Raw genomic sequence first — 14,497 nt, 5'->3', positions numbered from 1 at the left:
TTGCTTTCAAACTATGCAGGCAAAAAAAAAAGGGGGGGTAATCTGACATCACTGCAATGGTAGGTGGTTGATGGGTGGATGACCTGTCAAACTTGGCAGGTGGAAGTGATAAACATTCTGGCTCCCCAGCCAGATCTAATTCTCCCCATCACCACCACCCTGCAGGAGGGCATTAAGATAATCTAGACCAGGGGTTGTCAACCTGGTTCCTATCACCCACTAGTGGGCATTTCAAGATTCTAGGTGGATGGTAGGGGGTTCTATGGCACAAGCTGAATCCTCCTTCCATTGAGCACTGGTGGAAAGTAAGGAAATTTTACCATCAAGAAAGATGCATTAGTGGGTGGTAGGTATAAAAAAGTTGACTACCCCTGGGTCTAGACTGTGGTCAACCTTAGAGCAAAGAACAAGGAGCTTGTGCTGGGCAGATAAGGGGTTCGGAAGCCAGCTGAAGGGATGTTGGGAGCAGGCCTTATGTGGTCTGGATGATGAGAGAAGTGTTGGGACTTCTTTTCTCCAAGGCACTTTATGGCATGATGCTAGAAGAAGCTCGATGGCGGGAATGCGTGAGCTACGTCAACACCAACATGGAGAATGCAGTAGGAGCTCTCTATGTTAGAGAGACTTTTGCTGGCAAGAGCAAAAGTATGGTATGTTGTTGTCTCTTGATATTCTAATTTTTCCATGTTCCTACCCCCCTCACCATCCCAGCCACTGTGAATCATGCCTCCACCTAGGTGCACAGTCCTATCCATAAAGCTGGTTCCAGTGTAATGTTAACTCTAGTTTCACATTACAATAATGAGAGAAGATGAGTCTTGGACCCTCACATAGGCCTCAAGCTTGGAAGGTTTCACTGCAGTTTCTCACAGCATCCAAACCCCAAAACCTAAAGCTTGATCCTGACTTGTTTGGTGAAGGAAGCCCACTTCAAACCACAGTTTATAAAGTTGTTGCTTTCCCCAATAAACTGTTGCTAGCTATAACCTCAGTTTAGAGTTTGGGGGCAATGCTAAACTGTGGTTAATGTGAAACTGGAAGTGAAAATGACTGACCTCGTTACAGCCATGTGAAAGTGTGAATTGCAGTGATGTCCAAACAAGCCCATGGTTCTGTCTTTTAATTATGCTGTGATATAGGATGGGAACTGACACAGATACCTTTCTGCTAGCAAAGAAACAACCTTATGTGCCCAGCTTAGCCCACACCAACGGCACTGACTTGGGCCCCACACTGTAGGTGCCCGGCGTGCCCCACCCACACCGTAATATCATGACACCCACACCGTGACATCATGACACACGCCGTAGTGTCATGATGTCATAGGGCAGCGGTTCTCAACGTGTGGGTCCCCAGATGTTGTTGGAGTACAACTCCCATCACCCCTAGCTAGCAAGGCCAGAGCTCAGGGATGATGGGAGTTGTAGTCCAACAACATTGGGGACCCACAGGTTGAGAACCTCTGTCATAGGGTGCAGCACAAGCCCCAGTGGCACAGCAGCAATTGCACCCTTCCCGTCCAAATGTCACACTTTCTCTCTCCCCCAACTCTGTGTTCTCTTCCACCTCCCCAAATCCATGCTCTTTCTTCCCCTCCTGCCAGATATCTGCACTCTTTGCACACCTGCCCCCACTTTTTGTAGGTGAACAGCCCCTATATGGGTAATTTTTGGGGGGCTCAGGCACCCAGAGCCCCGGGGAGATGGGGCCTATGGCCCACGCCTGATTGATCTTCACTTGGAGCTCTACATTCTGTTATTGTAAATGGCATGAGAATTATACCTCCCCCATCTATTTTTGCCTCAGGTCCGAGACCTCATTGAGAAAATTCGTGAAGTGTTTATCGAGACACTGGATGAATTGCAGTGGATGGATGAAGCATCGAAAGGGAAAGCTCGGGAGAAGGTCAGAAGAAATGTGTGTCTAAGAATAGTTTTCACTGATGAAATTTGACATGATTTTTTTTCATATTTAAAAAGATAACAAATATATCAGGGAGATGAATGCGGCCCTCCATACACCTCCATCTGGCCCCCCAAACTCTCCACAGATAGCATCCCCTCCCCAACCACACACCCCTTTCCAGGTCACACCCCTCACCATCGCTTATTGCATCCTCCTTGAGTGCTTTTGCCTTGCTGGGATACATCCTTGAACTCTGATGATGCTTCTACAGAGGATAGAGTGGTGTGAGTTCACTTAGAAACTAGTTTACAGCACAAAGGGGGGAAATTGTACATGTTGCTCTGCTCACTTTGCCTCTGGAGCTGCCCACCACTGACATGTTGTCTCCAAAGGGTTCCCCAAGGCCATGTGCCCCTCTGGTTGAAAAAGAGGGGAAAGCGGGTATACAGTAAGTTGCATTTCAGCTATGCAAAAACCAGAGGTTTCTATACATGTTTGTTCCAGAGGATTATCTCAGTTCAAAGACAGGCAAAAGCACTTGAGAAGGATGGGGAACAGGACCAGTGCGAAGCCTGTTCTGAACAGGGGGAATGGCCTAGGGTGATGTCCAAGGGCCAGATGGAGAGGCCTGGAGGGCCAGATTTGAACCCCCAGTCCTGAGGTTATCCCCCACCCCCAGTTTGCACCTTCATTGAGAAATAAATACTGGTGCGCTTTGGATTTTCTGAAGTGTTGTAACCTGCCTCGCCCATGGCAAACAGTAATGTAAAATTATTAATAATAATAATAATAATAATAATAATAATACCCCGCCCATCTGGCTGGGCTTCCCCAGCCACTCTGGGCGGCTTCCAAAAAAATATTAAAATACTGTAATACATCAAACATTAAAAGCTTCCCTAAACAGGGCTGCCTTCAGATGTCTTCTAAAAGTCTGGTAGTTGTTCTTCTCTTTGACATCTGGTGGGAGGGTGTTCCACAGGCCGGGTGCCACCACTGAGAAGGCCCTCTGCCTGGTTCCCTGTAACTTGGCTTCTCACACTGAGGGAACCGCCAGAAGGCCCTCGTTGCTGGACCTCAGTGTCCGGATAGAACGATGGGGGTGGAGACGCTCCTTCAGATATACTGGACCAAAGCTGTTTAGGGCTTTAAAGGTCAGCACCAACACTTTGAATTGTGCTCGGAAACATATTGTGGTGTTTTTTAAAAAATAAATGAATGAGAAAGGTTGGAAAAATTGTATACAGACACTGTAAAATAAAATAAACAAACCCAGTAGATAGGTATGATACTGCCTGGACCTGGAGAAAGGCAGGAAGTGAGGGTTTGGTTTCTGCTGTCTTCTTCTAGGTGACTGCAATTAGAGAGCAGATAGGTTACCCAGACTACATTCTCGAAGGTCAGAATGAAAAGCTAGATCGGGAATACACAAACGTAAGTGTGAAGGCGGTACCTGGACATTTCCATTAAGGACAGTTTTGGGATTATAGCCAATTGCTAGTCCTACTCACAGTAGACCCAATGACTTTAAGGGATATGACTAAATTGGGTTTATTAATTTTGTTGGGTCTTCCCTGAGTAGAACTTAGAATCATTAAATTGTAGCGTTGGAATTGACCACAAGTCATCTAGTCTAACCCCATGCAGTACAGCAACCTTTTGCCCAACATGGGATTTGAACCCACAACACTGAGATTAAAAGTCTCATGCTCTACTGACTGAGCTATCCCTTCTTCATTGGATGCAACCTTTTGTATATAATTACTGGTAAAGGTAAAGGTAAAGGGACCCCTGACCATTAGGTCCACTTGTGGCAGACTCTGGGGTTGCGGCGTTCATCTCGCTTTATTGGCCGAGGGAGCCGGTGTACAGCTTCCGGGTCATGTGGCCAGCATGACTAAGCCGCTTCTGGCAAACCAGAGCAGCGCACGGAAACGCCATTTACCTTCCCGCCAGAGCGGTACCTATTTATCTACTTGCACTTCATGCTTTTGAACTGCTGGGTTGGCAGGAGCAGGGACCGAGCAATGGGAGCTCACCCTCCGACCATCTGATCGGCAAGTCCTAGGCTCTGTGGTTTAACCCACAGTGCCACCCGCGATAATTACTGGTAGACATGCTTTGTAAGACAATGATTTTTACACAATCATACTCCCTTTGGTTTTTCTATGTAACTGGGCATTGATGTCTACTGGGTAATAGGGGCAACAACTCAGCCAAAGGACTTTCAAGACAAATGCTTGTATTATTATTATTATTATTATTATTATTATTATTATTATTATTATTTTACAGCTGAACTTCAGTGAGCATGAGTACTTTCAAAACATCCTGCAAAACCTCCAACATGGAGCTCAGAAAAGCCTGAGGAAGCTCCGGGAGAAGGTTGACCAAGACCTGTGCGTATCTCTATGGATTGCATGATGTCTTGCAACAGGACAGGGGAAGCACTTTCAGCCTGGGGGGCCACATGCCTTGCTGGGCAACAATCCAGGGGCCACATGCTAGTGTGGGGAGAGAAGAAAAAGTGGGCAGAACAACAAATGTAAATTCTACCTTCATAGAGTAGGCTGGGTTCTGCACACTCTCTCTGTCCTGCCTTCAGCCCAAGCAAAAAGCATTTTCAGAGACCCAGGTCACATTCCAACCAGACAAAAACATTCAAAAGAGGGTGAAGATCAGGGAGAGTAAAGGGGGGAGCCCCAGGGGTCAGACAGAAAGCCCTCGAGGGCCACATTTATTCATTTTGCCAAGATAATATGAGTATTCAGGGAGCAGAAGGCATCTTTAGGAGAGACTCAGCAGCTCTTAAACTTTCAGTGCCTGCTGATTTTCCCCTACAAACCAGACTTTGGGGCAGACATCCAGGGCCTCACTCAGCAGAATGAAGAGAGAACCCCAAAATGAGTGAGGCAATTCACATTTCCATCAAATGAGAGGGTGTGTCTAAGATCATGAAGTCCAAAATCTGAAACTAGGCCATAGAGCATCAACTTTGTGATCAGAAGGTCCAGGGTTCCATTCTTACCATCCCCAGGTAGGGATGGGAAAGACTCCCTGTCTAAAACTCTGGAGAGCTACTGCCAGTCAGTGTAGACAATACTGAGTTAGATAGACCAATGGTCTAACTCTGTATGAGTTTCCTGTGAACCTAACTGCACCACTGCTGTGGGGTGGGACATGATTTGCTTAACATGGAGGGGAATCAGAGGCGGGTAGGCCCTCTCAAACTTTTTGCCCCAAATCCAAACATTGTTTCAGAATCTTGGTGAAAAAGAAATGATGGGGGAAGCTTGCAGAGAAGAAATATTAAATAATTCCCTGCCCTCTAACTCTCCCCTACAAATGCTTCTATGACATTTATCTAATGAGGGTCAGCACAGAGTTCAGAAGTTCAACCTTCCAATAATAGGAAATTTCTACTGCTTTATGTTAGCAAATGTCCCATTGTTGTGCTGGAGCCACTCCTCTGTTTGTGTGGGTGTTTTCCTCCTTGCATCATGCTGCACGAGTTGGAACTGATCCTGACAACGGCTTTCACTGGTGATCTCTTTCAGATGGTTAATTGGTGCTGCTGTGGTCAATGCCTTCTACTCCCCTAACCGGAATCAAATTGGTAAGTCCCAAAATATTCCAACAGATTTAGGTGGCAACCCTGAACATGCCTACTCAAAGTAAACCAGTGGGACTTACTCCAAGGTACGTTAACAGTGAAAAATGCATGTTTTAGTGATGAATCAAAAGAAAAAATGCATTGCAATAGCTTTGCATGAAAGTTGATATTAGGCAAAATGGCATGCAAAGAAGAAATTCACACTGAAATGGTGCTGGATTTTCCTGAGAACTTTTTTTGGGTGGTGGTGGGGAACCCCACAAACGTGCGTGGAAATGTGGAGAAACCGAACTTTCAAGTGGGACAATAAGAAACTGAAAGTAAGATTCACCCCTCCCTGGTGCACGCCTATAGACCATGTGATACTCTTGGCAATGGAACACACTTGCTGGGCAGGGATATGGGGGGCTAGGAAGACCCTTAGGTAGCCAAGTTGCTCAGGGCTTTAAATGCTGAGAGAAGAACCTTGAACTGCACCCAGTAGCATGCCAGCAGCCAATGTAGCTTCCACAGCAGAGGCTTAGCATCCAGGAAATCCATGCAGTTCCTCAGTCACCCTCAAAATCTATCACACTGGATGATCTTACACTGCCATCATAATTTCCTTTTTCATCTATTTTCTGTAGTATTCCCAGCCGGGATCCTGCAGCCTCCCTTTTTCAGCAAGCACCAGCCGCAAGCCCTCAACTTTGGAGGTATTGGGATGGTAATCGGACATGAAATCACACATGGGTTTGATGACAATGGTAAGGCAAGTCAGCAGAGCAGCTTGATCTGCCCCTTCCCTGGTAGCTCGCTGGGTTGGGAAGAAAGGCCGGGGAGAAAGAGGGTTCAGAAACAGAGAGAGAAGTGGGTGTCAACAAAACAGAGGGGAGAAAGTCGTAGGGATGTTTGGAGAAAGAGAGAGCTGTTAGCAGTGCTATTTTTCTAGAAAAAGAGGTGCCATAGCTCAAAACAAACCCTTGTTGTGTGGCGAGTCCCCCCCCCCCCAGTGGAAATAATGACACATGACACAATTATTAAGGTTAATGGGCTAAATAAGGCCACAACTTTATTGGTTACAGGTGATGAGCGGTATTGGCTTAGGCATTGGTCCTATCTGACTTCAGCCCGTCCACTTGAAGTCCAGGAAGGGTTAACCACCAGTAGGGGGAGTCCTGCTGATGCACATCAACTAGGAACTCCTCCAGGGTCACCGATTGGGGGTGTGCCTTAGGCCCTCACCTCCATAGGCTTCGGACAGGGCCACGCCCCCCCCCCCCAGAATCCTTTATCGGACTACCCTTCAGTATACGGGGCAGGTGGTGGCATTACCTCCCCTCTTCCATCTACAGAGCAATACCAATGCCTAACCGCCAAAACCAAGAAAATTGTGGCGATTTGTAAGCGAAAACCAAGTGGCTGGTGCCAATTTGCCAAGTGGAAAAATTCCTACCAGGCCCCTCAACAGTGACCAACCGAGGTCCATAGCAAGGTCAAAGAACGAAAACCTTATAGGGCGGGAGAAGCAGGAACAGCTGGCAAGCAGCAAAGAGGGAGATCCCCGGCCGCGTCCTGTTTTAAATAGGGCAGGTGACACGGCCGGGAATCCTCCCAATCATGCGGTGGGACCGTGAAACCCGCAACTCCACCTCCTCCAAAGGGCAGAACTGGCTTTCTCTTAGAACGGCAATGGCGCCCACCTGAGAGGTGCCAGAGCTGAGCTCTGGCTGCAAAAAAAAGCCCTGGGAGTTAGAAAGAGTGAGGGAGAAACATGGGAGTGTAGGAGAAAGAGAGAGAGAGAAAAAAAAACAACATGGTGGGTTGGAGGAAGAGAGAGAGAAATAAAACCATAGGAGTGTCAGAGAGAGGAGTGTCATAGCAAACCTATCCAGTCAAACAGCTTAGTTCTCTTTCTCAAATTTGGCAGATTTTGATACGTGTTTTGTTGGAGATATATATTTATATATACAGTGGTACCTCAGGTTACATACGCTTCAGGTTACATACGCTTCAGGTTAAAGACTCCACTAAGCCAGAAATAGTGCTTCAGGTTAAGAACTTTGCTTCAGGATGAGAACAGAAATCAGGCTCTGGCAGTGTAGCAGCAGCAGGAGGCCCCATTAGCTAAAGTGGTGCTTCAGGTTAAGAACAGTTTCAGGTTAAGTACGGACCTCCGGAACGAATTAAGTACCGTATTTTTTGCACCATAACACTCACTTTTTTCCTCCTAAAAAGTAAGGGGAAATGTCTGTGCGTGTTATGGAGGGAATGCCTACGGGTGGCATGCCTACGGATTTTCCTCCTCTAAAAACTACGTGTGTGTTATGGTCGGGTGCATGTTATAGAGCGAAAAATCCGGTACTTAACCTGAGGTACCACTGTATGCAGTGGATTTTAGCTGTGTTTCATATATAATTTTAGAACTTAGAACTTTTTTTGCAAGTGGTCTCCAAATACTGTGTTTCCACATAAATAAAAAGGAGGCGGCCCTGCCTACCATCTCTGGCCTAGGGCCCCTGTGTTGTGATGTGGGTCGCTACCAGGTTGCTCATTTCTTTCTCCTCCTCTCCAAACAGGCAGGAATTTCGACAAAGAGGGCAACATGTTTGACTGGTGGAGCAACTTCTCTGCCACCCACTTCAAGGAGCAGTCGCGCTGCATGATCTACCAGTATGGCAACTACACCTGGGAGCTGGCAGGGGGACAAAATGTGAGTTGGGGCCACGGAGGCCCTGCCCCACCAACCTCAGTATGCTCTCAATCAGCCCCCACCTTCATACCTTCTTACTTATGATGAGTCTAGTGCCCATGCCTGTTTCCTTCCTTCTTCTCAGTCTCCGTGTTGCCCCTGCAGAACTCGGCAGAGGAGGAGGATGGGGGCAAAACTAGAATTAGCTGGCTCTGACTCTGGCGCCACCTGCTGGTGGGCTCCCTGCTTTCTGCCCTTCCAGTTCCAGTGGGCAGCCACCAAAGGCTCCGCTTCCTAGCCCATCGTTCATTAAGACCAGATTGATGAGTATCTGGGAGAGGCCCTTTTTTGTGGGTGGTGTCACGTATTCTCTCCACAGGGAAATCCACTAAGCTAAGAATTGCCCTGCGGGGGGGGGGGGCAGTGAGCACCTCTGAAATTCTGAGGAAGTGCCATGGTCACCCGTCACAAAATGGCTGCTCTGTAGTGCAATGATTTCAAAAGTTCAAAATTATTTTGAGCTATAATACAACCGTATGTGGAACTGAGGAGCATTTGTTGTCATAGGTCAGTGGAATCAACACACTGGGAGAAAACATTGCCGATAATGGAGGCGTCCGTCAGGCCTACAAGGTGATTTCAAATTGTGTGTGTTTTCACGGAAAGGTTCTGCAAGATTACTTATTCACGACTGGAAACTGGGGGTTGAATTTTCTGCTTTTGGGTTGTATATTATTATAGATGTTGATGGTGAGAATAGTGGGTGAGATTCTCCTAAGACGTCCCATCAGCACAATGATTTCTGCATGTGCAATGGGGCTTTTGCTCCCTCTCTTCCCCCTTCACACACCTCACACCTCCCAAAATTCACTTGGGGGGGCAGGAGAACGCCCAGAACAGCACACAGGGAGGAAGAGAGCAGATTGTTCTGCCTGACAAGCTGAAATGCTTGAACAGATGAAACTTTGTCAGAGTGTGACATTGGCTTCCACCCAATGTACTGTAGCCAACTGAGTTTGCTCAGAGTAGAACCCTAGTAGTATTTTATTAATTGCCTTCTACACCAAGATTTCCCAGACTTGGGTCTCCAAGCTGTTTTTGGACTGCAGTTCCCATCATCCCCAGACACTGGTCCTTCTAGCTAGGGATGATGGGAGTTGTTCTACATACACCATCGTCTCAAGATGACATCCAATAAAAACAGCCAAAGAAGCATTTAAACAAAAGGGTGGGGGTGAGAGGAAGCCAATTCATGTCAAGCAAAACTAAAACAATACACAATACTCATAGCAAAAGTCCATTTATCTCACCGGGAAAACTTGTCGGGACAAAAATGTCCTCACTTGTTTCTGGAAAGTGCAAATAGTGGATGCTGTTTTACAGAACTGAAAGCCCTGCTCTGAGTTACTATGGAGTGGGCTTCTGAGATCTTCAGAATTTGTAGGAGAAACTCCACTGACAGCCCTACAACAGGTGGATTTCGTATTTAGCAATTAGGGCATCTTGAGGCGGCAATCTGTTTTGTGAGAATAACAGGGGTGGGATAAGAGTTCATTTTTACTATTAGCCAGAGGTGGTGTAGTGGTAAGAGTATCAGGTCCAGGGCCCAGATGACCAGGGTTCAAATCCCCACTTGGCCATGAAGCTCTCTGAGTGACCTTGGGCCAGTCGCAGTATCCAGCCCAACCTCCCTCGCAGGGTTGGTTGTTGTGAGGATAAAAATAGGAGTGGGGTAGAGGCCCATGTGCCTCACCATAACCTCCTTGGAATAATTTTGTTGTTTAGTCATGTCCGACTCTTTGTGACCCCATGGACCAGAGCACGCCAGGCACTCCTGTCTTCCACTGCCTCCTGCAGTTCGGTCAAACTCGTGCTGGTAGCTTTGAGAACACTGTCCAACCATCTCATCCTCTGTCGTCCCCTTCTCCTTGTGCCCTCCATCTTTCCCAACATCAGGGTCTTTTCCAGGGAGTCTTCTCTTCTCATGAGGTGGCCAAAGTACTGGAGCCTCAGCTTCACGATTTGTCCTTCCAGTGAGCACTCAGGGCCGATTTCCTTCAGAATGGATAGAGTCCATGGGACTCTCAAGAGTCTCCTCCAGCACCATAATTCAAAAGCATCAATTCTTCGGCGATCAGCCTTCTTTATGGTCCAGCTCTCACTTCCATACATCACTACTGGGAAAACCATAGCTTTAACCCTTGGAGTAACAGTGGGATAGAAATGTAACAAGTGGAATGGTGGAGGATATTGTGTTTTTCAAGCTACTCATTTAGGTGTTATCATAATTATTATTAATTATTATTATTACTATTATTATTATTACAGGCCTATTTGAAATGGGTGGCAAAAGAAGGACAGGAACCAAGATTGCCTGGGCTTGATCTAACCCACAACCAGCTCTTCTTCCTCAACTTTGCACAGGTGTTTTTGGTCACGGGAAAGGAGAATATTTATTTGGAAGCAGGGAAGAGGACTTATTTAATGTAATGTTACGCATTTGTCTGGCTTGTACGCTTTCTTCTTCTGAACCACATCAGCTCCCTTAATGTGGGAGAGGTATTGGTCAGAAGTTCAAAAAGTGAATGAGATTTAATACCCTGAGGTTGGTGTGCCTGGCCCCTTCTTCCTCCGAGGAATCCCTCTAAATATGCTGCAAGGGGTGGGAGCGAAATCCACAGCAAATATGCCTTCCAAAAAAATTGTGGCATTTGTAGCTACCGTGCTCACCTCATGTCTATTTGTATCAATTATCCTGCTGCTTTGCAGTCCCAGAGCTGTAGTTGCACCCAAACCATGGGTTGTAATATTCATTGTTCAGCTGTCTCAAGCTTTGGGATTTTGAATGGTTTTATCTGGGTATTCCGAGGCTTTCTAGACTCAGTTACAATCAAATTCATTGTCCATCTCCCAGGTATGGTGCGGTTCCTACAGGCCAGAATACGCCAGCCAGTCTATTAAGACTGATGTCCACAGTCCACTGAAATACAGGTAAAGCCCCCATGAAGCCTTCTCCTACCTTCTGCTCACTCACAGACTGCCGCTAATCCAGTGGACCAGTTCACTACCTTTGCAACACTGCCAGCTTTCCATTTCTCTGCACCCGTTCTCACCAACAGCTCTCTCTTTCCCTGCTTCACCAGGATTCTCAGCGGGGGAAATGAACAATTGGAATGTTCATAAGCATTCCGTAGCAGCGTAGCAGCTGCACCAGTGTCATTCCTCTGGAGCCGAGCACACTCAGCCAAAAAAGCAAGAATGATTGCCAAAACTCTTGTTTACTTTCTATTGCGAGGTGTCATTTTGCCAGGTTTATTACATCCATTGCTTGTCAGATTGCAGCCACAGAGTTACAATTCCCAGCATAGTTTTGCAATTGATCCCTCTTCCCGGGGAATTTTGGGTGGGGAATAGGGATCTCCAAGCAACTCAGCACCCTTAGCAAACTGTAGCCCACAGGATTATTTGTGGAAAGCCATGACCGTAGGAAGTGAGAAAAGAGTGCCTTCAGTGTCTGATATGGCTGATCAGACACATTGTGGGGGTGATTGTGCTCAGGCACACAGTGTATGGAGAGGGGGAGTTTAAGGCTTCCTTCCCTAGAAGCAGTTTTAGTGAAAATCCTCCATCCCCAGGCAGCAATTAGCATCCTGATAATGTTTGCCAAAGGGGACGCAGGTGGCGCTGTGGGTTAAACCACAGAGCCTAGGACTTGCCGATCAGAAGGTCGGCGGTTCGAATCCCCGCGACGGGGTGAGCTCCCGTTGCTCAGTCCCTGCTCCTGCCAGCCTAGCAGTTCAAAAGCACATCAAAGTGCAAATACCGCTCTGGCGGGAAGGTAAACGGTGTTTCCGTGCGCTGCTCTGGTTCGCCAGAAGCGGCTTAGTCATGCTGGCCACATGACCCGGAAGCTGTACACCAGCTCCCTCGGCCAATAAAGCGAGATGAGCACTGCAACCCCAGAGTCTGCCACAACTGGACCTAATGGTCAGGGGCCCCTTTACCTTTAATGTTTGCCAAGGGGAGCATTATTACCTTCACCAAGGGGGCAGGGGAAAGAATTATATCACTATTGCGATCCTTCACATGTTTGCTCTGGCGTACATGACAATCGCCCCCAACCACTCTTTAATTTTAGAAAAACTCACCACGTAATTAATGTCATGTGCAATTAAAGCCGTAAGTGGCAGGTCAATTAGTGGTGAAGCTGCCATAAGGAAAGATCACTTTCAACCACTCCAAGTTCTATGCATTTTGTAAAAGAAAAGGCCCTCCTGTGGTTCTCACCTAATCCCACACATTCCTTTCCAACCCTCAGCTTCTTTCCCTCTTCTATTCTTCCCTCCTAGGGTGATGGGCTCCTTGCAAAACTTTGAAGCCTTTTCTGAAGTGTTTCACTGCAAAAAGGGTACGGCCATGCACCCCGCTGAGAAATGCAGGATCTGGTAGCCAAAGGACTTGGCCTCTACAGTCAGACCTCCATTGTCCGAATTTGTTCGGGTTTCGCCAATGACGTGCCTGGTGGTCTATTTTGTCTCTTCCCCTTGCCTGCTCCAGTTCAATCACAGCCACGGTTTACGGTGCAACTATCGCAGCAATGGTGGGTCAAGCTACAGTTGTGAGTGCGGTGACTCAAAGTGGACTAAGCACTAGTGTTTTGACATGCCACCTGTGTTGCTTCAGGAAAGAAAGAAGAAAAAAGACTCTCTCAAGACATTGACTGTTATTAAGATACATCAGGGTTCAAAAGATTAGCTACTTCAGAACAAAAGACAGTTCTATTTTTCAGCAAGGAGTATTACTTTTAATATGTCTTATGCCTTTTGGAAGTTTGGCAGAGTATCATTGAGGCTCCCTCACCCCATGCTGCTACTGTGTTCATCTTTGTCTGAGGATGGGATCGATCCACCAGCCCCTCCTAGCTGCACAATCTCATTTAATTCCCAATTAATGCTGCTTTTTGCACACAGCCTTGCTCTCATTCAGACAAGTATGCATATAAGTCATAGAATTATGGGGATGTATCCCTGAGACCATCAAGTCCAACCTCCTTACTCAACATAGAATCTGCTGTGCAGAATGCGATTCCAGCATCCCTGACAGATTCCCTGCTTTAGTACCTCCAGTAAAAAATAATCGTAGCATTGTAGGGGGTTGGACCGGATGACCCTCAGGGCTCACTCCAACTGTACGATCCTGTGATTTTCTGCAGCAGTCACTTCCACTGTTGATAGCCTGTTAAACCTGAGACCATCTGCCTATAAAGCAGATGATCTACCACTGCGCTGCAGCTCATTAACTTCATGGTGCTAGCCAGCCATGTCCTCTTCCAGGTACTCCATTCCATCCCCCTTATCAATTTCTTTTCCTTTCTTCCTATTTTCCTCTATGATCCCCAAACCTGCTCAGCCCTCATTGGGCTGGGAGTTTTTTTTGCAGCATGTGTGTGGGAGGGTTGCATCCATTAGGTTCCCCTACACACACACACACACACACACACACACACACATGCTCTATTTCTGCAAACCATGAGTTTCAAGCATGCCAAGACCTCCTCCTCAGTGCCCCCATTTTGGTTTTTTGGTTTTTTATATACATTTTTATTAATTTTTTAACATATCAGTTCCAACAGTCATACAACATATCTTCACGTCTTATACAATATTTTTGACTTCCATCAACACCTCTGATGATTTTCCGTTCTCAGTGGCCCCATTTTGAGCTGCAATCCTGCTGGCACTCAGCAACGGAGTTTGCCGATAGGGGGACTGCTTGCACAACAAGCCTGCCTGGCAATTCTGCATGCCTTTTTTTCCAGCCAGGAGGGGTGGTGGGGGTTAGGGTGTGCTACCCATGCAAGTCCAACCAAAAGAGCTGGAGGGACTGCACAGCAGCAGGGGGGGGGCGTGTTAGGGAACGTCCATACCCTCTACCCAACAGTAGATCGAATGGCTCGGTACGCTGCCATGAAATTCCCCGCAGCTTGCATTGTGATGACCTCTTGTGAAAGGTAGCAACGTGTCTTGGCTTTCATATGGTGAACTGTCTCTTCAGCCTGTCAGCTTTTGCTGTAAAGTGATGCTAAAATCCATTGGTTCCCTGGCACATCTTTTCTTTTAAATGCTTTCCACTGGCTTATTGGAATACAGAAACTCCACGTCGTCCAGAGGGCTGGGTCAGATAGAAGGCCCAGCAGCACAAATGCAGCACGCCATATCTTTCTAGAGCATGGTCTGCACCAATTTGCAGTAGCCCTCTGAGGTTAGATGAGGGAATAGGGTGGTCTTTCCAAGCCCTACCTAGAGAAG

At 47.0% G+C, this 14,497-nt stretch overlaps 1 protein-coding gene across 4 annotated transcripts in view; it reads left to right on the top strand.

The window, feature by feature from the left end:
• The window catches only part of MMEL1 (membrane metalloendopeptidase like 1), a 43,321-nt gene extending 29,041 nt beyond the window's left edge, over positions 1–14,280 (top strand). For all 4 annotated transcript variants that reach the window (XM_083628645.1, XM_083628646.1, XM_083628644.1 and 1 more), the window contains exons 13-23: positions 522–650; positions 1,807–1,905; positions 3,256–3,339; positions 4,201–4,304; positions 5,463–5,521; positions 6,145–6,264; positions 8,077–8,210; positions 8,757–8,822; positions 10,518–10,613; positions 11,104–11,180; positions 12,539–14,280. In XM_083628645.1, the coding sequence (XP_083484771.1) occupies positions 522–650; positions 1,807–1,905; positions 3,256–3,339; positions 4,201–4,304; positions 5,463–5,521; positions 6,145–6,264; positions 8,077–8,210; positions 8,757–8,822; positions 10,518–10,613; positions 11,104–11,180; positions 12,539–12,638 (1,068 nt within the window). In that variant the 3' untranslated portion in view covers positions 12,639–14,280. The remainder of the gene's footprint in view (positions 1–521; positions 651–1,806; positions 1,906–3,255; positions 3,340–4,200; positions 4,305–5,462; positions 5,522–6,144; positions 6,265–8,076; positions 8,211–8,756; positions 8,823–10,517; positions 10,614–11,103; positions 11,181–12,538) is intronic.
• The last annotated feature ends 217 nt before the right edge of the window (positions 14,281–14,497 follow it).

This window comes from Podarcis filfolensis (genome assembly GCF_964270895.1).
Source record: "Podarcis filfolensis genome assembly, chromosome: 8".
In the NCBI taxonomy this organism is placed as follows: domain Eukaryota; kingdom Metazoa; phylum Chordata; class Lepidosauria; order Squamata; family Lacertidae; genus Podarcis; species Podarcis filfolensis.
Note: the sequence above shows the minus strand (reverse complement) of the source record. Positions and strands in the feature narration are given on the sequence as shown.